This window comes from Myxocyprinus asiaticus, chromosome 1 (genome assembly GCF_019703515.2).
Source record: "Myxocyprinus asiaticus isolate MX2 ecotype Aquarium Trade chromosome 1, UBuf_Myxa_2, whole genome shotgun sequence".
NCBI classification, from domain to species: Eukaryota; Metazoa; Chordata; class Actinopteri; order Cypriniformes; family Catostomidae; genus Myxocyprinus; species Myxocyprinus asiaticus.
This window is the reverse complement of record NC_059344.1, coordinates 55,466,380-55,491,189: the sequence shown is the minus strand read 5'-3', so window position 1 is coordinate 55,491,189 and position 24,810 is coordinate 55,466,380. Positions and strand designations below refer to the sequence as shown.

General features: G+C 37.7%; 1 protein-coding gene across 1 annotated transcript; it reads right to left on the bottom strand.

Annotated features, from left to right (window-relative positions):
- Positions 1-337: 337 nt before the first annotated feature.
- On the bottom strand, positions 338-24,810 carry LOC127447314 (cytoplasmic aconitate hydratase-like). Its single transcript, XM_051709503.1, has 21 exons — positions 24,678-24,810; positions 15,693-15,826; positions 15,297-15,465; positions 14,767-14,904; positions 13,929-13,998; positions 12,985-13,168; positions 12,614-12,753; positions 12,309-12,480; positions 12,035-12,135; positions 11,558-11,674; positions 11,198-11,357; positions 8,720-8,855; positions 7,227-7,311; positions 6,976-7,132; positions 6,628-6,752; positions 6,178-6,282; positions 5,929-6,071; positions 5,608-5,755; positions 4,210-4,332; positions 3,658-3,843; positions 338-3,412 (listed from the first exon to the last, which is right to left on the bottom strand). The coding sequence occupies exons 2-21, from the start codon at positions 15,799-15,801 to the stop codon at positions 3,296-3,298; spliced, it is 2,685 nt and encodes an 894-aa protein (XP_051565463.1). The 5' UTR covers positions 15,802-15,826; positions 24,678-24,810; the 3' UTR covers positions 338-3,295.

Sequence of the window (24,810 nt, the reverse complement as noted above, 5' to 3'; positions counted from 1 at the left end):
AGGTACTCTATTTTTGGAACTTTGCTCCTAATTACATGGTCAGTTTCTTTTTTATGAATTTTGGTCCCACCACTTATTATTATTAGATGCTAATCAGGGCAACTTCCACTGTGATACCAAAACACATAGCAGGTAAAAATATTGTTTCAGGGCAATTAGTGATATTTTCTCAAATTTCTCAATTGATAAAAATGGTTTGGTTGTAGGCCTATATTGTAAATGCTAAAAGAAATTGCTAATAGCATAACACAAGTTGCCATCATATGCCACTTTCAACAACAGAAATTAAGATGTATTATGCTGCAAATAAAAAACACACATGTATTAGGCCTAGAAGTTTTCCCATGAACATTTATTTGAATAAAGCCAGATTTTTACAACATTGTAGATGTGAGTGTTGGCCCTCTGTCTTTATAATAGAGTTTAATCTACCTGGCTACTGAAATACTCAGATTGTGGCATTCTGGGCTTGAAACATTACAAAAAGCTGTACAATTTTTATTTACTTTTGGCTATAACAGAACATGTTGTAAAAGTTTACAAAACCCCTATTATTTGTATAAGAATAATGTCGTAATGGCTCTATTATGGTTCCGTCAAAGGAAGTGTGTTTCTAAATCCAAAAACCCCTCAACGACTATTTTAATTTCATAAATCCTGAAAATAATCCTAAATTGAAGTAAAGTACAGTTTGAACATTACAGAAGAGCGTATGCATTTGAAACAGCAAAGTCACACCTGATTCCAATTGTATTTACTCAGGATCAGCAAGATGAGTGTGAAATCAGCTTTGGGTGGATTCTGTTGTCCTTCATGAAAATAAGCACTTTGCACAGGAATGCTTTACATATTTCATAATGAATATAGACAGACGACCAAGTGTGAACACACAAGAGAATTATTCTGGTGGTTATGTTATAACACAAAATAAAGGCACTTCAAAATGCATAGTAAATATCCTACAGCTTAATAAAGAGCAAAGTTCATATTGTTAAAATAACTCATCTGATGGACTCTTTGTTTAAAACTTTAGAATGTGTGACACATTGTCTTTCAGTATTTCACTCAACAGGTAAATTCTCAGTAATGCATTGCATTGCCAATACTTGCCAAAAATAGCCAAAGCATTGAAAAAAATACATTTCCACCATCAGGGCAATAATTAACAAGTTCCAATCAACTGGAGATCTTAAGAATCGGCCTGGAAAAGGACGTGTGTCTATACTGTCTCCACGCACAGTGAGGAGGATGGTTCAAGTGGCCAAAGAATCTTCAAAGATCAAAGCTGGAGAATTGCAGAAATTAGTTGGGTCTTGAGGTCAGAAGGTCCCCCCCAAAAAATATCAGACATCACCTACATCACCACAAGTTGTTTGGGAGGGTTTCAAGAAAAAAAAAGCCTCTTCTCTCATCCAACAACAAACTCAAGCGTCTTCAGTTTGCCAGACACTACTGGAACTTAAAATGCGACCGGGTTCTATGGTCAGATTAAACAAAAAAAAGAGCTTTTTGGCAGCAAGCACCAGAGATGGGTTTGGCGCACACAGAGATGAAGTAGTCCCCAATACCCACGGTTAAATGTGGTGTTGGATCTTTAATGTTGTGGGGCTGTTTTTCTGCCAGAGGTCCTGGACATCTTGTTCGGACACATGGCATTATGGACTCTATCAAATACCAACAGATAAAAATTCAAAACCTGGCTGCCTCTGCCAGAAAGCTTACAATAAGCCCTGGTTGGATCTTCCAGCAGGACAATGATCCAAAACAAACATCAAAATCAACACAAAAATGGTTCACTGACCACAAAATCAAGGTTCTGCCATGGCCATCCCAGTCCTCTGACCTGAACCCCATAGAAAATTTGTGGGGTGAACTGAAGAGGAGAGTCCATCAACATGGACCTCATAATGACTCAGGACAAAGGTGAGGTCATCCAGATGATAGTTTTATACCTTCTTGATGACGAGATTTCAGTTTGACGCTTGTTTCAGGGTTATGATTGGCTGCTAAGATCAGAGGGGGGTCTACACAGTGTGGCTCACCCTCCCTTCTCTATGTGAAACATTTGCATATTTTAAAGTACTTAGTTAGAACGTCTTTAAAGTTTCATCTATGCATTGTTCCTTTTCCAAACTCTTGGCATTTTTCTGAAGATATAGAAACCAAACATGATATTGAAAGATTAAATATTATGCATGCATTAATTTATACCATCATAGTTTGTGTGAACTATTGTGCTAATTGAACAACTGCAATTTAAATAAACAGTTCTGTGAACAAACATGGAATGGATGTGTTGCAGTTGGTGTCCATGTTAGGAATAAAAGTTTGCGTGTAAAGATTTGTCTTTGTGGCTTCTTCGTTTCAGCTTTTGCCACATGGTTAATGCTGCTTCAAGATGTCTTGAAGATATTTATGGTCTTTATCTCAACTCTGGACTTGGGCAAACCTTAGGATGGGGGGTGTGAGAGGTTGCTAAGAAACCACTCATGGACCAATGAGAAGTCTTTTCCAACATGTTGGAAGGTCTTTCTTGCCTTGTGAGGGGTGTCTGGGAGCTGTCCGAGCAGCTTATCTGATGGCTGTGCTTGACGTTTGTGTTGATCCTGCCACAATCCAATCAAAATGGAGCAACCTTTCTTTGCCTTGACAGTTAGAGAGGGGCGATGGTTCACCACACATCTTAAAGTCAAAAATTCTAATTCAAAAATTCTATATCTTTTAATAATTGCTGTGCATGCATACTTTGATTGTGCAATCGTTATCTGTAAAGAATTTGTGTCCAAGTTCAGTGTTACTACAGTAATTAATAAAACTATTTGGTCATTTATAAATTGATGTTGACAAAACAAGAAAGAAAAAATGGGACTGCGGTTTGGCAGTGCTGAGGTAGGGTTAGAAAGGAGAAGGTGAAGTTTGTCATTGACAACATCTAATGCTTTCAAACTTTCCGTTCAATCCCACTGAACCTACACCAAACCACTACAGCCATTTGATGCATAACACCAAAATAAAAACAGAATCTTATCATATAACTCTCTACATATACTTCAGATCTTGAAGATTGTACTTCAAACATGTTTAATATATGAATATACATGATATTTTGATGTTGACTTTGAATCCAAAATTTAACAGCAAACATGATACTTAAAACCAAAGAGTGAATTGGCTGGTTCTTACAAAAAAACAAACAAAAAAAAAACAGTCAGGACGGAAAAAAACAAAAGAAGTATCAAGATGGTGGATATGTGCGTTTAGTGTGAAACTTCCTGAAGAAAGCATCATATGCATTTCAATTTTCAGACATTTTGCGAATCATGTAGTTGAGAATGCCACCATGAAGGAAGTAAGTGAGCTCCACATCCGTATCGAACCTCATCTTAGCTTGAAATGTTTTCCCAGTGTCCAGCTGCAGAGATGAATGAGAGTACACCATATTTAATCACATGGAACAGATTAATCACATGGAAGTGCAACATTTAATGTATATCATAATGATATTGCAAGTTTTTATCTCCCACAAAATCTATTCTCCATTCTAGCCACTATAATATTTGAATATGGAGATGATTTTGAATTTCTTCATCAATCTAGTAAATTAGTATTCTTTTCAGAGAAATTAATGTATCTTCTGACTACAGAGTCAAGCAGTACCTTGACGTCCACGGTCATTCTGGGCGTGAGCTGTGGGGGAATGACCACAGAGTATCGCTCGCGGCCAGTGAGTCCGAGGCTTTCAGCCGTTTCTCCATGCAGGTACTCTAGAGGGATGATGCCCATGCCCACCAGATTACTGCGGTGAATCCGCTCATAACTCTCTGCTAGCACAGCTTTAATGCCCTGAGGGAGAAAGGGAATAACAGAACCCCTGAGAGGGTTGCACACTACCCTTTTTGATACATTCTGAGAGAAAGACTGACATTCATGGAGAAATACAACAAATTGGCTGAGATATCTCACATGCAGGCATCATTGGAAACTCTCAATGAAACTGCACAAAGTACTGTAAATGTCTTTAAGATTTTTTATTTCTGCCCTACAAAAAGTATACAGGCAGATACTGCTTGTTCTGTCCATTATTGTTTCCTGAAAGTGCATTCTTCTACCCAAAAGAGTGAATGATCCATTTAAAATGTCTAAATGTATAGGCAGCATAATGTATGGAATGTACAGATGAAGATATATTTGCTGATGTAAAGGTCTCACCAGCAGGAAGGGTCCTTTGGCAGCCCAATCCCTGGAGCTGCCTGATCCATACTCTTTACCAGCTAGAACCAAAAGAGGATGACCAGCCTGCTGATATTTTTCTGCTGCATCATACACATCCATCTGTTTGTTTATAAAGAAACACATAGACAAGCAATACAAATCATTATACAATAATGTTAGTCACAGCACTGATTTTACTTAAAAGTAGGGATGCACCAATATTTTCGGCCGAAACAGATTTTGCCAAAAAGCTATAGGCCGATACTGATATTTTGTCACTCACCTTATTTTGTCATCAGATCACTGTTTCACTTAAGAATTATGCTTTAAAAATGTGCAGAGGTACAAAAGCTTTTTTACTGTTCTAACAATAAATAATTTCTATTGAACACATGACAGGCCAAAATGTTAAAGAGAGCCACAATAAAAGATAAATAGACAATACAAATATTTTAAAAGATACAAAAAAATAAATAAATATATAACATGATGATTGTTTAAAAAAAAAAAAAGATTGCACTTCTGTTTTTGCACATTTTTCACAAATTTACAATATATGATAAAACATCACAAATTCATAACATGCATATGTTGGGCAGTTCCACAGAAATATCAACCACATCATAGAAAAATAAAAAGATTTAACCAAAGAAACCCTTTTAAATTTTGTAATTTCGTCCGGACCACTAGAGGGTGCCGCTTGCTCACACAATGCTGACTGAAGCACTGATGGTGACTACATTTTGAAACAAAAGCCTTTTAAGGTTTAGTAATCGTGCAAGGCCATATTACGATTTCAATCTTAAATCAATCAATCATGCCGCATTAATAGATATTATACCAATGTCTCAGAAGTCAAAGTCTGCTAAATTTCAACACGTTTTTGACAGTTTCCCTTATCATGTGTCCTATAGGCAAGCGCTTCTTTCACAACTGTCTGTAACAATGGTTTTTCCTCAATGTGAGAACGAGAATTATTAAAAATTCAGTATTACATGTTCTTATGAGTGCCACACCTTCTACATATTGTGGCTATTATTATTTTTGGATTGTGCATTTAAATTCATAGAGTTTTTACAAAGTGTACTACTACATAATTATAAATAAACCATTGGTTTTTCATATCGGCGTTTTCATGCTTATAACTGATACGCCGATGGTTTTAATTTAGTCAATTATTGGCTGATAAAGATCTACAGCCGATACACTGGTGCATCCCTACTTAAAAGTATACTTTGAAAAGGCTGCGCATTTCAATTAAAAATAAATATTAATAATATAATAGCATCAAGAGTAAGAGAAAATGCTTCAAAGATCCTCATCAATTATGCAACTCTCTTTTTTATGTCTCTTAATTGACAGTTTTTTTTTTTTTTAAAGATCAGAGTCTCATACCGTCTCCCCTGTAGGAAGGTAAGTTGTGGAGGGTGCCTGCTTGTTAAGAAACTTGTTGAAGAGGCGGATGTTGGCAAATGTGCCTCGAGCCATGACTGCATCGTTGCCTCGACGAGAACCATACGAGTTGAACTCTCTCGCAGTGAGTCTAGGAAAAGGAACACATTTTTAATTACCCATAATGTTTAAATTTTGATGTGACTCATTTGTAAGAGAATCTAAAATATTCTTGCAAAAAATGTAATGAATACCACATAGACACCGTCAAAACATAGGATGTGCTTTGATACTCAAGTGAGCATTCGAGTGTCAAAGTCTTACCCACGGCCAGTTAAGTAACGGGCAGCAGAGCTGTTACGTGCAATGTTTCCAGCAGGCGAGATGTGGTCTGTGGTCACAGAATCTCCCAAATTGAGCAGAACATATGCATCTGTTATGGACTTTGGTGGCTGGAGCTCCCGGGTCTAAAAGTTGAAAAGCATCAAAGCAACTGATATTTAATCCTATAGTAATTATACTAAATATTATAAACCTAGAGTAGAAATATTTAACAAAAACAGTGTTCAATACCAGTCCATCAAAAAAAGGTGGGGACTTTATGTAGGTAGAATTGGGATCCCAGGTATACAGCTTGTCAGAGGGGGCTTTCAGGGAGTTCCAGCGTTCATTTACTTTCTAAATTTATATAAAAGAATAAATAATAAGAAAACACAAGGCTTTTAATAAGTTCATATTTATGACTTAATACTGAGAAATAAACAGGACTATTTCAATGATTTAGTGAGTGACTGCAAAAAAAAGAAATAGTGACCTGTTACTGCACCTAACATATCTTAACATATCATGTCTTATAAATTCATATATATTTTAACCAAAAAACAAAAATATTAAATAAAAAAGCCTATGTCCATGTTATTTGTCAACTACGCATGTTTAAGCAAATTTGGGTCTTTATTTTGTTGGGAAAGGGCAATTATAACAGTATATTATTATTATTATAATATTATTAGTCAAGTATACCTCCACTTTTTCATAGACCTCTTTAAACATGGCAGGAATAACAAACCGTCTCTCCACTGCCTGGATTTCCTCCCGTGTGGACCAGATGTCCCTCAGGAAAATCTTCTTTCCTTCAGAGTTCACTCCTGGACCAAGAAATAACCAGAAAACCAGAAAAAGCCAAATCATCATCTTGAGGGAGAACCAAACCACCAGACACCACATGACTCTTTTATCTCTCAACATGTATATCTGTCTTAGATTTTTTTTAGGGCACATTGCTCCTGGCTGTCAACCCGATTAATGTATTACCCAGAAAAGAGTGTAAAATAATTTGCATAAACACCTGGCATATACTGCATCACTCACCTAAGGGCTCCTTTTCAAAGTCTATCCTCATTGTGCCAGCGATGGCGTAGGCAATGACCAGTGGAGGAGAAGCCAAATAATTGGCGCGTGTGTTGGGATGAACACGACCCTCAAAGTTTCTGTTTCCAGAAAGGACACCAGCAGCTACTAAATCACCCTGAGAGAAAAAATTGTTAACAGTCCAAAATTTGTATTAATACTAAAGCATTAAATAAAAACCTTTGTAAAATCAGGAGTAAGAATGTATATACCTGAGTAATTGCCTCGACAACCTGCTCTGGAAGGGGTCCACTGTTTCCAATGCAGGTCATACAACCATAGCCAACAACCTCAAAACTACAGACAATAAAATATGAGCAATCAGTTACATAGCCTGAATTTCTTTCTCTGAATCTACAGAAGACATATTAAAGGGATAGTTCACCCAAAAATGATCATTTTCTTATCATTTACTCGCCCTTATCATTTACTCGCCCTTATGCCATCTCAAACTCGTATGACTTTCTTCTATGGAACAAAGATTTTTGTGAGGTGTTTTTGTCCATGCAATGCAAGTCAATAGGGTCCAAAATTTTCAAGCTCCAAAAACAGCATTAAGGTACACTATATGGCCAAAAGTTTGTGGACACCATATGTGCTTGATGAATATTTGATTTCAAAACCTTAGGCATCAATTTCCCCCTTTGCTGTAATAACAGCTTCCACTCTTTTGGGAAGGCTTTCCACTATACTGTATGTAGTAACATGGCTGCAGGGATTTGCTCTCATCAGTGAGGTCAGGAACTGATGTTGGTCGATGGAGCCTGACTTACAGTTGCTGTTCCAGTTCACCCCAAAAGTGATCAGTGGGGTTCAGGTCTGAGCTTTGTGCAGGCCAGTCGATTTCTTCCATGCCAGACACAGTAAACCATTTCTTTATGGACCTCACTTTGTTCACAGGGGCATTGTCATGCTGGAACAGAAAAGGGCTATCCCCAAACAGTGGCCACAAATTTGGAAGCACATAAAGCCCAAGCCATTACATAAAGAAACATTAAGATTTTTCTTTATTGGATTTAATGGAGTAACCAAATTCGTTAATTAGAAGGGGGTGTCCACAAACTTTTGGCCATATAGTGTAGCATAATGGTAATCCATACGACTTGAGTGGTTTAATCCATGTCTTCTGAAGATATATGATTAGTTTTGGGTGAGAAACAGATCAAAATGTACCCCGTGCTTACACTAGACGAATGCGTCAAGCTCAAGGAAGTGTATACGAGCTTCACTCATGAGCACACCAATGAGACTGCAGATGTCAAGATTTATAGTGAAAAAGGAGTTATTCTTTGGTCCATTTCTCACCCAAAACTGATCGAATCGCTTCAGAAGACATGGATTAAACCACTAGAGTAATTTGGATGACCTTTATGCTGCCTTTACTGGTATGTCCTTTTGGAGCATTACATTTTGGACCTCACTGAATTGCATTAAATGGATAATCATGCATACAAATGTCCTTCAAAAATTATTTTTTGTTTGTTTATGTCCCACAGAAGAAAGTAAGTTATACGAGTTTGAGACAGCATAAGGGTGAGTAAATGAGAGATTTATCACTTCTGGGTGGACTATTTCTTTAATATATAACACTGTTAGAATTTTACATTTGTGAAAAAAAAAAAAAATTATAAAATAAAAAAATACAAAGAATCAATAAAAATTATTGGAATTTTTTTTCCTCAAATGGCAATCAATAGTGTCTTACCCTAACTGTGAGAGGAAGTCCATGACTCCACTCTCTTTAAGGTAGTAGGTGACCACTCCACTACCCGGCGACAGACTGGTCTTTATATACGGCTTGACACTGAGACCACACTCAACAGCCTTCTTGGCCAAGAGACCTGAGAGAAAAAAAAAAAAAGAGCAGCATAACATTAAATTAAAAACAAAAACATATTCAACAATAAAATTACAAAAATCATTTTTGAGCTTGCTCACAGCTGATTGGTCCAGAATCTGGATGAGATCTCTGATCGGGGAACATAACCTTCCCCGAAACAGGTTAGCCGATTAGCGTATGTAACTATGGTGAGGAACCCTGATGAAAGCCTATCCACTTTACTGGTACAACGAATTCAGAGTTCACTTAAACTAAGTTTAAACTTATCTAGCTAGCTGCTTAATCTTGCTTTGTGACATAGGCCACTGCTCCAAGGTCTAAAAATGAAAGTTTTTTAATTTCAGTTTGTTCGAAGTAAAAACAGTATTTTCTATTTTCGGTTCCAGTGTTCTGCAGCCTCCTTTCTGAATGGTAACCGGTTAGAATGAAATTAAAGAACGGTTAATAACGTTCTTTTTAAAATGACAGTATTCTGTGATTAGGGTGGGTGATATACCAGTTACAGTGTTTCCAGATCTCACAAGAGAAACAAGGCACCTGTTTTGGAAAAACAAGCTCAAAATTAGGGACTTGCCTCACCCAAAATTAGCAAAAATACGTTTTTTTAATAAAAATGTTTCCATGTGGGGGAATTTTCAGGATAGATATAATAATAAACAACAACTAACAATTAACTGGTTATTAACCGGTTACAAGCATTTAAAAATAATGTTTTCTTTTATTAATATGCATTCGGTCTCAGACATTTGGCTCATTGGTCGCTTCCACCTGAGAGAGCCCCTCCCTGGTTTTTTTTTTAACAGGATGCTCTTGCCCCTATTTCGTCATTGTAAAGCCTTTCTATCAAACTAATCGGAGAAGTTAAGTCACGACCCGTTATCTCACATTTGTACTCGGTATGGACAAAAGTGTCCAGTGTGTTTAATTCAGACATTTATTTAAGTGTTGCCTCGAGCATATGGCTGAACCCAAAATTATGTATTAATAAGTCCCCTTTCTGCTGGCCAGAGTGGATTGTGAGGGAGGTCAATACGCTCGGTGACCTATATGAGAGTGGAGTGTTGAGATCCTTTGAAAATATGGTTCAACATTTTGAGATTCCCAGGTCTCAATTCTTTAGGTATTTACAGCTGTGCCACCTGCTTTGTACTATTTTTGGGAGTAGCATACATCCCCCTAAAGTGGCAGATATCTCTGGGAGTGGTGATTACTGCTTTTGGAAAAAGTCATGAGGCATCAGTGTATTACTCCCTGCTAATTCAGAGTCTGGCGGATGGAGCTTTAACTTCTATCAAGAGATTATGGGAGAAAGATTTAAACTTGGTATTGGAGGAGGGAGTGTGGGCTAGGATTATAAATAACATCAAGTCTGTATCTAGAGATGCAAGGGCACTCCTTATGCAATTCAAGATTTTACATAGAGTCTATTGGATCCCCTCTAGATTATATAGGCTTGGTCTTAAAGACACACCCACCTGCTGGCGATGCCAATCAGAAGATGGAGACACAACCCATGTTTTTTGGTGGTGTGTTAAGATCCAAGAATTTTGGTTGAGGGTTCAGAGTTTATGTGTGACGTATTGGGCACTCAAATTTCATTTTGCCCCAGACTCTGTATTTTAGGCGATGGGGCAGTCATCAATATAGGAGATAAACACATAAAAAAATTGGGCCCTGACCAGTGTTATGTTAGGCTCCAGAGGGCTGGAGCGCCCTCGTTTCGGGAGTGGTTATTTGGCATTTTTTGGGGGACTCTCGGGGAGGGGCATTGGAGAGAGAAGTATAGTTTTAAATGTGTACGATTATTATATTTTTGGTTTTTTTTTGGGGGGGGGGGGTTGTGTGTGTATATTTATATGTTACCACGGGGATGTTCTTTGGGGGTCAGGGTGGGGTTGGTGATTGGGGAGGGGTAATAGTGGGGGTTAAATGTTGATTCAGTGTACATATGTTTTGTTTTTCTTTGTTATATGTACAAATCAATACAAAAATGTTAATCAGAAAAATAATGTTTTCACTCCAGAACAGTTGAAAAGGATTTAATTCCTGCTTTCGCTTACGTTTTGCAAAAAAACAATTGTTTGTGTTCGTTTTGGTTTTAATTTCTTGAACCGTTTTTAGTCCCTGCTCTGTTCTTCAGACAAAGCTATCACATGAACATCATACTGATCATTCAGACAAAGCTATCGGATCATAATAATATACTGTAGTGTTCCAAAGACCAAAAATTTGTAATTTGTGGTGAATGAACAGATGATGTCAGAAATGTCATTTTTGGGACAAAACGATATAAAATATGCCACTTGTACAATAGAGTTGGCATCTCTGTAAGTAGATACAAACCTGCTCCCAGCATGACCGAGGGATTACTGGTGTTGGTACAGCTCGTAATGGCAGCGATGACCACAGATCCGTGAGAGAGGGAATACTCTGCCCCGTTATACTGGAAAGGTACACTAGCATTGTGACGATCAGGGGCCACCTGGAATCCTTTAAAGCCTTGCTGGAGACGAAGACAAAAATGGATGAACTACCCATTTTCTTTTCACAACAATGGACAACTTGGAATAGATATTGAGAGAGAAGTTACAAAGTTTTGATGAGTTGGAAGAAAACAGAATAGTGAAATGTCACAAGGACATTCCAATGAGGAAAGGAAAGGTGTGTCTTGAGTGTTTTCTCAGGTGTTACTGTGACATGTACCTTGGCTCCTAAACAGTTTTCAAAGTCCTCCTTCATGTCTGAAACAGCCACTTTGTCATGTGGCCGCTTGGGACCACTGCAGCAGGGGACGACAGCACTGAGGTCCAACTCAACAACCTGGAGAAACAGAAGGAGAAAGAGAAAGGAAGTAGATTCGCTAGATTCGGCACCATGCAAAGATTCGGCACCATGCAAAGATGTTCTGGGTGGTTGTCAGGGCATTACTCTGTGTGGTAGCTAATGAGTTCTGAGTGTTTTTAGCATGTTGCTGTGCTGTTGCTAGGGTGTTCTGGGTGGTTGCAAGGGCACTGCTAGGTGTCTTTACAGGATGTTGTGAGTGGTTGCTTATGGGTCCAAATCAGGAGAATGTGTATGACACATATAATAAATATTAAATTTGCATTCAGAGGTGCAGACAGCTGTAGCCAGAGGAAATCTGCCTTTGCAATGACAGCTTATTCAATGTATGTTAAGTACCTGAGTGAAATGTGGATCTTGAGCTGTGTTGCTGTAGTCTCTGAACATGCCCACTGCTTTCAGATATTGAGCTATGTAGCTCAGCTTCTCTGAATCCCTCCCTTAAAAACACATACACATAAACCATTAGCAAGCACACAGGGAAAAAACAAGAATTTCACAATTCTTTTTGTAGCCAGTAGCTTTAGCAATTCCACTTTCTCCATATCAGAGAAGAACTGAGATGAACACATCACAGGCTTTATAAATTGATCTGGGGTCAGGGTTAACCTACCTGTCTGCTCCAGATACTGCACACTGATGTGGTCTACAGGGAAAAAGGCAGCAGTGGCTCCATACTCAGGGCACATGTTGGCAATGGTGGCACGATCAGCGATAGACAGCTGGGCAACACCAGGGCCGAAGAACTCCACAAACTTACCAACCACACCAACTTGCCGCAAATGCTGTTTTTTTTTTTGTTTTTTTTTTTTTTTAATTGAAAAGATCAATTCAACAATGAATTCACCTTAAATTGTCACAGATGATCAAAGATGAATTCACCTTAACTCAATTACAGATATGACATGAATTCCATACCTTGGTGACAGTAAGCACTATGTCAGTGGAGGTGATGTATTTGCTGGGTGTCCCCTGTAGTTTGTAGCCTATGACCTCTGGCAACACCATGCTGATTGGTTGACCCAACATGACTGCCTCTGCCTCAATACCTCCCACACCTGCCCAAAGAGATCTAGGTTTAAAACATGTCAAATTGACGAGGCCCTAATAAACTTAGATTACTATCAGAAACATATACTTTTAATTTAACTGTCAAGTGAGAACTCAATAATGACACTGTGTTTTCTTAAACAACTGGCCCAATAGCAATCCACTGTATGTTTTCCCATTTTGTTCACAGCAGCTAAACTTAAAGCAACCATAGGTGATTCTTGATTAGTTTCACTCACCCCAGCCCAGTACTCCCAACCCATCAATCATGGTTGTGTGGGAGTCGGTGCCCACCAGACTGTCCGGATAGTAGTAACCATCCTGATCAAACACAACCCTGGCCAGGTACTCTAGATTGACCTGATGTACAATTCCTGAGCCTGGAGGAATGATCCGCATGTTCCGGAATGCTTTAGAACCCCACTGTGGACCGATAATAGTAGTTAAAGGAATAGTTCACCCAAAAAAGAAAATTCACCCTCATGGCATCCCAGATGTGTGACTTTCTTCTGCAGAACAAATTTTTTTTTTTGAAGAATATTTAAGCTCAGTTTGTCCATACAATTCAAGTGAATAGTGGCCAGAACTTTGAAGCTCTAAAAAGCACATAAAGGCATCATAAAATTAATCAATATGACTCTAGTGGTTAATTTAATGTCTTCAGAAGTGATATGATAGGTGTGGGTGAGAAACAGATCAATATCTAAGACCTTTTTTACTATAAATTTCCACCTTTTACCAGCCACAGCCACTAGGTGGCGATATGCACGAAGAATGTGAATCGCCAAAAACAAAAGAAGATTTATAATTTAAAAAAATAATTTAAATATGTATCTATTTCTCACCCACACCTATCATATCGCTTCTGAAGACATGGATTTAACCACTGGAGTTGTACTGATTTATTTTATCCTGCACTTATGTGCTTTTTGTAGCTTCAAAGATCTGGTAACCATTGACTTGCATTGAATGGACTAAAAGAGATGAGATATTTTTCTAAAAATCTTTGTTTTTGTTCAGCAGAAGAAAGTCATGCATATCTAGAATGGCCTGAGGGTGAGTAAAAGATGAAAGAATTTTCATTTTTTGGTGAACTATTCCTTTAAAGCATGCAATCAGTCTCATGACTAAAAGATACAACTTAATGTCAATACATTCATCAACATGCAGGGAAAAAAAGTACCTTTAAAAACTCAAATCGTTCTCTGTTCCTTTCAAATTCAAGCTCTTGGTTTTTCTGAAGGCTGTCAGACCTTAAAATAAGAAAAGAAAAAAGGTAATACATTTTTTAACCATACATTTTTCAAGAATTTGGAAAGACATATTCTCAATGTTTCGTCTGCTAAACAACCATTCAACAGATAGGTAGACATGAAGTAAAACCCAAATAGCTGATGTGGGCATGTTACATCAATACACATGTTGACCACTGAAATAATTTCTGCCAAGTGTTTCAAGTGGTATTTAGTTAATTGAAGCTATGATAATTAATGATGTGTCCACCGCAGAAGAACGATTTTCCCACTCTGTTTGGGCACAACTGCAGTATTTGCAGTAGTATTTTCCCATGCCTCACTATTCATGCTTCCTGTGACTTGGTTAGCACTCTTAACCCATACACACAAAGCACCAACACCTTGAGCGTTTCATTTAAAATTGAATACTCTGAGAACACCCTGTTATGTAACCTGAATCTCCTTAAAACATTTCATCATGAGAACTCAGTATTACAACAGACATTAAAAAGAGTCTGTTCTGATGTGATTTCTTTTGATGTGAAACATGCCCCTGTCCATTTTTCGTAACTTATTTAAAAAAATCTCATGTTCTGCTCTAACATTTCAGACAGCTTCATTCTTGTGTATTGTGCACAAAAAACACTATATAAAGGGAAACTACTGTTTTAGTAGGGAATGAAATGTATTATTATTTTAACATAACATCAAATAAATGAGAGTTTGAGAAATATGTTGTGCAGAAAAAAAAATATTTTACATTTCTGACGAAAGGCAGAGACTTACTTCCTGTTGAAGTCCACTTGAATGGAATGGTCTATGACAAGATCCACAGGACAGACAGGATTAATCTTCTCAGGGTCGCCCTGTAATTTCTTCACTGCATCACGCATAGCTGCAAAGTCGACCACTGCAGGAACTCCCCTATCCAAAGCAAGTGAACACAGAGTAAATCAGATTTAACAGATTCACAGTCCATTTAAATGCATCCGGCCAACATACTTTACACACACTAAAAATCACAGCTTAAAACATTCAATACAATAACCAAGAAGAAAGCCTTGTTCACAAGTACTAGAAAGGCTGCAAGTTGTTAGGTCTTAGTTCAAACCAGGGTCGGAAATTAACGGGTGCTCGGGGCAGAAATGCCAACGAAATGGACAAAAATGAGTTTCTGTTGTTAATTAATATCATCTGACATTTGACTTAAAGGATGACACAGATTTTCTCATAAGGTTAGAAAGAAATTGCTCTTACAAAAAGGTACAAATATTGCCCCTTGGAAAAGTACATTTTTGACACTGGTTCAAACTTACGTGAAGTCTTGCAAGATGACACGGGCTGGTCTGAAAGGCACCTCCACGGTCTGACTCTGTGTCACCTTCCAGTTGAGGATTTTCTCCACATCATCCTTTTTTACTAGGAACTCATCACAGTTCCTCACTGCAGACTCCAGCAGCACACGGATGGAGAATGGAAGGTGATCTTCAAAGAAAGGGGAAAGAGGTCATAAAAAGCATCTGATGCAGTTAAAGATTATAAACTCAAAAGTTAATTCAAAAGTACTGAGACCAACTCAGAGAGGGACACAGTCGTGTCTACATTCCCTGGGAAAGTCATGCAATAACCCCCTGAAACACCAATGACTTAACTTCCATTGCGTGAATGGCTCGATAATTCAAAAAGGCATTCATATAATAAGCTATTCTTACCATATCTGGGGTCACCAAGCTTCCTTAGGTTGAAAAACTTGTGGTCAGGCTTCTGGGGGTCCAGAGGCTCAACAATGTGTGCATAAGGGTTCGTCATCACATCAGACATGCTTCCTTACCACACACACTTGAACCTGAAATGAAGGGTTAGGAAAGTTGAGGAAAAACCTTTTAAGTATCCAGCGATAGAGATTGCTGGAATGTCATCCAGATAAGTGTCACTTATATTAGGCTACTACAAGCATGTTATAAAACTAAGCACTTAGTTTAAACATTTAAAGGAATAGCTTACACAAACTTAAAGTGCAACCAGCATTTTCACTCTTATTTAGAAAAATAGACTAGACACCTCAGGTCCAGTACTGAACGCTGATATAACTGTCCACAATCCCTAAATCTCCAAAAATCTCTGTATGTCTTATCCTGGCATTCAGCTCAAGCTTTGTAAATGGAACATAAGGCCTATCTCTTTTTTCCATCTCTATTTAACACCAAAGGCTTGAGCATTTCCCATAATTAAGAGGTTGGTATGTGACAGTCAAGGCAACACCATCTGAACCAGCTATCACCACCACTCACCAGGAGAGATCAAGGAAGGTCTCCACACAGACTAGTTTAAACAGAAGCTACGTGTTGACAAATCTACAAGTTACATCACAAACTTTATATCTGTTTGATCTTAAAAAGATAAGCAATTTCAGTTTTATGCAATGAGATTAAACATTCCCCTCTCCTAAACATGAAAAAAAGAACTCAAATAAGAGCTTGGAAGACATCCAGAACTGGAGATCTTGAACACAGTTTGGGCAAGATAGTGGAGTGATGCATCAGGTGAGTGGTCACACCATGATGCCAAAGTCTCTGACACAGTGAAGCAAACTTTCTCCATACTGATTTCCTAATTAATTATTTAAGTCATTTAGCCAGTTATTTTCACGTCGCATCTGTTTACAGGTCATAATAATTATACTAATACATTGGCAGACATTGCCACCCTTTGTAACAAAGGTTGTAATAAGCTTAACATAGCGGTTTAGCTACATAAATATACTGTATATTGTAATGCAAAACAGTGGATGATTGATACAGGTTTTTATTGCTTGGATTTTTTCCCCTTTTCTCCCCAATTTGGAATGCCCAATTCCCAATGCGCTCTAAGTCCTCGTGGTGGCGTAGTGACTCGCCTCAATCCGGGTGGCGGAGGACGAATCTCAGTTGCCTCTGCATCTGAGACCGTCAATCCACGCATTTTATCACATGGCTTGTTGAGAACGTTACCGCGGAGACCCAGCACGTGTGGAGGCTTCACGCTATTCTCCGCGGCATCCACACACAACTCACCACGTGCCCCACCGAGAGAGAGAACCACATTATAGCGACCATGAGGAGGTTAACCCAACATGACTCTACCCACCCTAGCAACCGTGGAAATTGGTTGCTTAGAAAGCCTGGACTGGAGTCACTCAGCACACCCTGGATTCGAACTTGCGACTCCAGGTGAGGTAGTCAGCGTCTTTACATGCTGAGCTACCTAGGCCCCTTTGATACAGGTTTTTGATGCTGATACCGATATAGAGCATATGATGATAGGCTAGCCTATTTATTGATGTTTCTTTAACTTCTGACAATTTCATATCCCAGGGGTTGCTTTGAATTAAAACTATTAAAACAAATTTCAACTTTTTTTTTCTTTTTCTTATATGAAGGTCACATAAAACTCACTTAGAAACTTTTTACAAGGCCTTTATTTATTTTTGGTTCTTATAAAATGCTTTTTTAATATATAGATTTTATTGTGTTGTTAGTCTTATCCCAGACCCAGACTTTCAATATTAAACTATGGAAATCCATGATAGAAAATACTAATTATTACATTTTTATAACTATAATAGTCTAAACAAAGAGTGAAATAAACATAAACCATTTCGAAATTGTGTGACAATGATTTCTATCCATTTTTCAAAAATTATGACTTTGCCCCAAAATGTTTATTTTTTTATTTTATTTTTGTATGTTACTAAATAACTGTCAGTAAATAGTATACTTGAGATGAAATATGAGAAAAGTAATGTTTGAAGAAAACAAAGAAAAATCAAGGTTAATATCACTTGTTGTAAATAGAATAACTTTTAATTGGGTGTCATTTTCAATTAGTCTTAGCTTTAATTTTGGCAAATTTTGCAAGAAGTGTGAAAAATATAATTCAATTGTGTGTATTTAGGACATATAAAATGTTATCAATAAAATTAGCCTAAAGAAGACAAAGAGTCTGACATTTTCTTTCAAAAACATAAAAAAAATTAAATTCTGTCTCTGTCATTTCCACCACAGAATTCTATTAAATGCAATAAAGAATTTGAGATGTGGTGGAAATAACACTATGGTGGGAATTTTCATACCTTTCAGAAAAACGGCCAAAAGTGCCCAAAGTTGAAGAAACACCCATACACACAATGCAATTTATTGATGACAAATTAACTTGAAAAATTGTGAAAAAATCTTTTTTGGGGTTGTCAATCGATTAACATTTTTAATCTAATAAAATACATGGTGTCCCGATTAATTACTTGAATAAATCACATATATAAATATTTGCTGAGAAAGCCCCTCAAATAACAATAATTCAGTATATAATGATGAAATAATTATAAATAGTTACCTTTAAATATTTACAAATTATATATATCATATATACATACAGTTGAAGTCAGAAGTTTACATACACCTTAGCCAAATACATTTAAACTCAGTTTTTCACAATTCCTGACATTTAATCATAGAAAGCATTCCTTGTCTTAGGTCAGTTAGGATCACTACTTTATTTTAAGAATGTGAAATGTCAGAATAATAGTAGAGAGAATGATTTATTTCAGCTTTTATTTCTTCATCACATTCTCAGTGGGGTCAGAAGTTTACATACACTTTGTTAGTTTTTGGTAGCATTGCCTTTAAATTGTTTAACTTGGGTCAAACGTTTTGTGTAGCCTTCCACAAGCATCTCACAATAAGTTGCTGGAATTTTGGCCCATTCCTCCAGAAAAAAACTGGTGTAACTGAGTCAGGTTTGCAGGCCTCCTTGCTCACACACGCTTTTTCAGTTCTGCCCACAAATCGGATTGAGGTCAGGGCTTTGTGATGGCCACTCCAATACCTTGACTTTGTTGTCCTTAAGCCATTTTGCCACAACTTTGGAGGTATACTTGTCATTGTCCATTTGGAAGACCCATTTGCGACAAGCTTTAACTTCCTGGCTGATGTCTTGAGATGTTGCTTCAATATATCCACATAATTTTCATTCCTCATGATGCAATCTATTTTGTGAACTGCTGTGATTCGGATGCAGGCACGAGGCCGCAAGCCGAATGCCGTAGGTAATCACAGCAGTGCTGATGTAGGGCCATATCGCACGATTGCGAGTGTGATATTGCTTACAACAGTTCAACGAACAAGTAAATGTAAAAAAAAAAGTAGGAAAAACGGTCATAAAAAAACGCATTTGTGCATGGAACTACTTTCTTACATGACGGATCAGAATCTACTGTTGCTAGTTCAAACCAAATGATGTGTCCAAGTTTTGTTAGTAATTAAAAAATGTAGCTTTAGAGCTAGTATCACGGCTTGGGCTGTTTCTAACAAGTTATTGGAGAAACAAGGATGTGTGTGTGTGTGTGTGTGTGTGAGTGAGAGAGTGAGAGAGTGTGAGAGAGAGAGAGACAGATATGGAGCGTGTGCCATCACCTGTTGCCACCCCCAAGCAGAGATGCTGAAGTGTGTAGCTTTCTGAACATAATGTCATTTTGGTGAAATTCCTCCTATTTCTCAGTGGAAAAACAGCCATCTAAGTGGGGTATTCCTCCTTATTTCACAGTAGCTGGTGTGCAAGAGTCATTCACTATAGAAACCGCAATCTCCTCCGCCATTTTGAACAGTATGTCCTCTCCAATGTGTCCAGTAAGAGGTAAGTGTCTTGAGTTTGTGTAATTAATCAGTCTGTTGTGTCTCTCAGCTGTGATGAGCCTTAATGCTGAAGTTGTTAATTTAAAGCCATTTAAAGCTATTTTCTAGCTTTAGTAGTGTAGTAGTAATACGAATGATCACGTATGCTGATGAATGAAAACTCTGACTGACGCTGACTCACTTCACGTCACCTGGCTTATATTACACACAAAAATTATCATTTGCCACCACCTGCTGGCTAAAATATGTCTGGCACCAACAATCATCCATACGATTATCTAATCAGCCAATCATGTGGTGTCAGTGCAATGCATAAAATCAAGCAGATACAGGTCAGGAGCTTCAGGAAAGGTTCTCATCAACTATCAGAATGGCGAAAAAAATGCGATCTCAGTGATTTGGACCGTGGCATGATTGCTGATGCCAGATGGGCTGGTTTGAGTGTTTCTGTAACTGCTGATCTCCTGGGATTTTCACTCACAGTAGTCTCTAGAATTTACTCCGAATGGTGCCAAAAACAAAAAACATCCAGCGAGCGGCAGTTCTGCAGATGGAAACGCCTCGTTGATGAGAGGGGTCAACAGAGAATGTCCAGACAGGTTCGAACTGATAAAGTCTACGGTAACTCAGATAACCGCTCAGTACAATTGTGGTGAGAAGAATAGCATCTCAGAATGCTATTTTGAGATGCAGGTTGGCACTGTTTTGGCAGCATAAGGGGGACCTACACAATATTAGGCAGGTAATTTTAATGTTGTGGCTGATCGTGTGTATGTATGTATGTATGTATGTATATATATATATATATATATATATATATATATATATATATATATATATATATATATATATATATATACACACATATACACACTACCGGTCAAAAGTTTTGAAACACTTAGTCATTCTTTATTATAATTTTTTTCACATTTTAGAATCATAGTAAAGTCATTAAAACTATGTAATAACATAAATGGAACTATGGGAATTATGTTGTGACTAAACAAAATCCAAAATAAATCAAAACTGTGTTATACTTTAGCATCTTCTAAGCAGTCACCCTTTGACTAGAATTTGCAGACATGTATGTACTCTTGACATTTTCTCAACCAACTTCTTGAGGTATCACCCTGGGATGCTTTTTAAACAGTATTGAAGGAGTTCCCATCTATGTTGGGCACTTATTGGCTGCTTTTCTTTATTATTTGGTCCAAGTCATCAATTTCAAAAACTTTTCTTTTTTTTAATTACATTTTAGTTTTATAATGAAATAAATTAATATGGTGGCACAAATATATTTTTGTCTACAAAACTAATTTCAAACATTTAAGCATACACCTTCAGATCAAAAGATTTTTAAGATCATGAGAAACATTTCAGTCAAGTGTTTCAAAACTTTTAACGGTAGTGTGTGTGTGTGTGTGTGTGTATATATACAGGTGCATCTCAATAAATTAGAATGTCATGGAAAAGTTCATTTATTTCAGTAATTCAACTCAAATTGTGAAACTCGTGTATTAAATAAATTCAATGCACACAGACTGAAGTAGTTTAAGTCTTTGGTTCTTTTAATTGTGATGATTTTGGCTCACCAATTCACTATCTCAAAAAATTAGAATATGGTGACATGCCAATCAGCTAATCAACTCAAAACACCTGCAAAGGTTTCCTGAGCCTTCAAAATGGTCTCTCAGTTTGGTTCACTAGGCTACACAATCATGGGGAAGACTGCTGATCTGACAGTTGTCCAGAAGACAATCATTGACACCCTTCACAAGGAGGGTAAGCCACAAACATTCATTGCCAAAGAAGCTGGCTGTTCACAGAGTGCTGTATCCAAGCATGTTAACAGAAAGTTGAGTGGAAGGAAAAAGTGTGGAAGAAAAAGATGCACAACCAACTGAGAGAACCGCAGCCTTATGAGGATTGTCAAGCAAAATCGATTCAAGAATTTGGGTGAACTTCACAAGGAATGGACTGAGGCTGGGGTCAAGGCATCAAGAGCCACCACACACAGAACTGTCAAGGAATTTGGCTACAGTTGTCGTATTCCTCTTGTTAAGCCACTCCTGAACCACAGACAACGTCAGAGGCGTCTTACCTGGGCTAAGGAGAAGAAGAACTGGACTGTTGCCCAGTGGTCCAAAGTCCTCTTTTCAGATGAGAGCAAGTTTTGTATTTCATTTGGAAACCAAGGTCCTAGAGTCTGGAGGAAGGGTGGAGAAACTCATAGCCCAAGTTGCTTGAAGTCCAGTGTTAAGTTTCCACAGTCTGTGATGATTTGGGGTGCAATGTCAGCTGCTGGTGTTGGTCCATTGTGTTTTTTGAAAACCAAAGTCACTGCACCCGTTTACCAAGACATTTTGGAGCACTTCATGCTTCCTTCTGCTGACCAGCTTTTTAAAGATGCTGATTTCATTTTCCAGCAGGATTTGGCACCTGCCCACACTGCCAAAAGCACCAAAAGTTGGTTAAATGACCATGGTGTTGGTGTGCTTGACTGGCCAGCAAACTCACCAGACCTGAACCCCATAGAGAATCTATGGGGTATTGTCAAGAGGAAAATGAGAAACAAGAGACCAAAAAATGCAGATGAGCTGAAGGCCACTGTCAAAGAAACCTGGGCTTCCATACCACCTCAGCAGTGCCACAAACTGATCACCTCCATGTCACGCCGAATTGAGGCAGTAATTAAAGCAAAAGGAGCCCCTACCAAGTATTGAGTACATATACAGTAAATGAACATACTTTCCAGAAGGCCAACAATTCACTAAAAATGTTTTTTTTATTGGTCTTATGATGTATTCTAATTTGTTGAGATAGTGAATTGGTGGGTTTTTGTTAAATGTGAGCCAAAATCATCACAATTAAAAGAACCAAAGACTTAAACTACTTCAGTCTGTGTGCATTGAATTTATTTAATACACGAGTTTCACAATTTGAGTTGAATTACTGAAATAAATGAACTTTTCCATGACATTCTAATTTATTGAGATGCACCTGTATATATATACACAGCTCTAGAAAAAAATAAGAGATTAATTTTTTTTATATTTTCTGGTTAATTGGCCAAGGAGGCACTGTTATTGGCAGATTGCAATAGTCTCATAATGGCTAAATATTGGCTGATTAGACAACCTGGACATTATTCAGTATCGGTGTAAAATTGGTTTAAATTACACAGTATGATTCAGATTCAATGCACCAAATAAAAAAAAATCAAATAAAAAAAGCAAACATTACTATAGCAAAATGTTATCAAAAGTAGCAGTTCTCAATCCAACGACTAAAAAGATATGTTAAAACCACAAAGGCCAAAAAGGTGTCTAAGGGCCCAATGAGCTTCATCCCAGCAGACTACCTTATGTTATCACGTTAACAAGTTCAAGTCAATCCTTCTGGGATATGGGCAAGCAATGAGGCCATGCTATGCAGCAAGAAAAGTGAGTAATTGTGCAATAAAGCAAATAGAAGGCAAGAAGAGACAACCAACCAAGCAGCGTGAGCCACTCAACCCTTCAACCCAAACTGAGGGGGAAGTTATAAATTATTCAGGAAATTACAGAAACCATTCCCTTCATTTGAAGATTTACTGTAGATGTGGCCAAGTTTGCATCATAGGCAAATCAATTTCTGTAAAGCACTTGCTTTATTATAAATATATATATATATCACACACACACACACACACACACACACAGTACTGTGCAAAAGTTTTAGGCACTTGTGAAAAAAGTTGCATAGTGAGGATGTCTTCACAAATAATGCCATAAATAGTTTTCATTTATCACTTAATGTCATACAAAGTCCAGTATACTTAAAAAAGCTATATTCAGTGTGACCACCTTTGCCTTCAAAACAGCACCAATTCTCCTAGATACACCTGGACACAGTTTTTCTTGGTTGTTGGCAGATAGGATGTTCCAAGCTTCTTGGAGAATTCGCCACAGTTCTTCTCTATTTAGGCTGTCTCCATTGCTTCTGTCTCTATATGTAGTCCCAGACTGACTCGATGTTTAGTGGGGGGCTCTGTGGGTGTCACGCCAGCTGTTGCTCCCTGTTCTTCTATTTTATTCTATCCTAGTCTATTCTATTCTATTTGCAAATGGAATGTTTGGGAGTCTAAAATGTGTATTTCCTATTAACACACTAAAGCGAAGATATGTATAACCATATTAAAACAAATGTTTTTTTAAACATCTTATGTGCTTAAGATTTTTGCACAGTACTGTGTGTGTGTGTGTGTGTGTGTGTGTGTGTGTGTGTGTGTGTGTGTGTATATATATATATATATATATATATAGTGTGTGTGTGTGTGTGTGTGTGTGTGTGTGTGTTTATGTAATCTGTAATAGTAAGACACTCGGAGTATAAAGTTTCTTAGTTCAGTGAAATACTATCTAATATATCTCCAAATGTAATTCAAAGTGACTAAATTAATCTGAGGCAAAGTCAGAGCACTCCCGGTGTAACAAAACGTGCATTAAAGCTCAAGCATTCATCATGTGACTCTAATGACAGTTTTCTGCATGCATTGAGGGGGAAGCACTGTCTCTTGGACTCTTGACTGAGAGACGAGAATGTGTGTTTCCCTTCATGCCCTGTCTTTGACACAACACTCTGCAGAGCTAAAGAAAAGCAGATGATCTTAAAAGTGCATTTGGCGTTTTCCATAGTAATGAGTTATCATGCGAAATCTCAATACTACACTGTCAATGGCCAGATGGCAGGTTAGCTAACGTTAGCTCAACCAAAAAGGAGCTAAAACGGCAAAGATTTTCATTTTACCTCAGTTCATTATGCATATATATTTAGCTGTCCGTCAGAAAACTCAGTTGAAGAACCTGAATTTCATCCGTTTAGTATGTAACACCACAACACAGGATGAATGACAGCAGTACAAAACAACATTCTAATTTAAGCACTTATCTGAGACATGCATATACAAATGCAGATAAACTGTACATATTTCATGCAGATATGTTCACGGGACAGTATTTGTACAACAGCATGTTGAAACAGCCTTACCTCGTACTGTTAGAGTAAACTTAAAGTCCTGTCACTACTAAATGCTCGTCCTCTTTCACTAGTGTTGATGCAATTTTACCGTAATATTTCTAAATGAGTAGCGTCCACTTTAAAAAAACATAGGAACTTGCTC

Bases quoted from the DNA above. Each gene is read 5' to 3' on its own strand.
- LOC127447314 (XM_051709503.1), bottom strand. From the start codon at position 15,801: ATGTCTGATGTGATGACGAACCCTTATGCACACATTGTTGAGCCTCTG. The intron at 12,136-12,308 runs GTAGGTTAACCC...TGTGTTTTTAAG, and splicing joins GCAGTATCTGGAGCAGACAG to GGAGGGATTCAGAGAAGCTG. The intron at 6,753-6,975 runs GTGAGTGATGCA...TTCTTGGTCCAG, and splicing joins CTTTGAAAAGGAGCCCTTAG to GAGTGAACTCTGAAGGAAAG.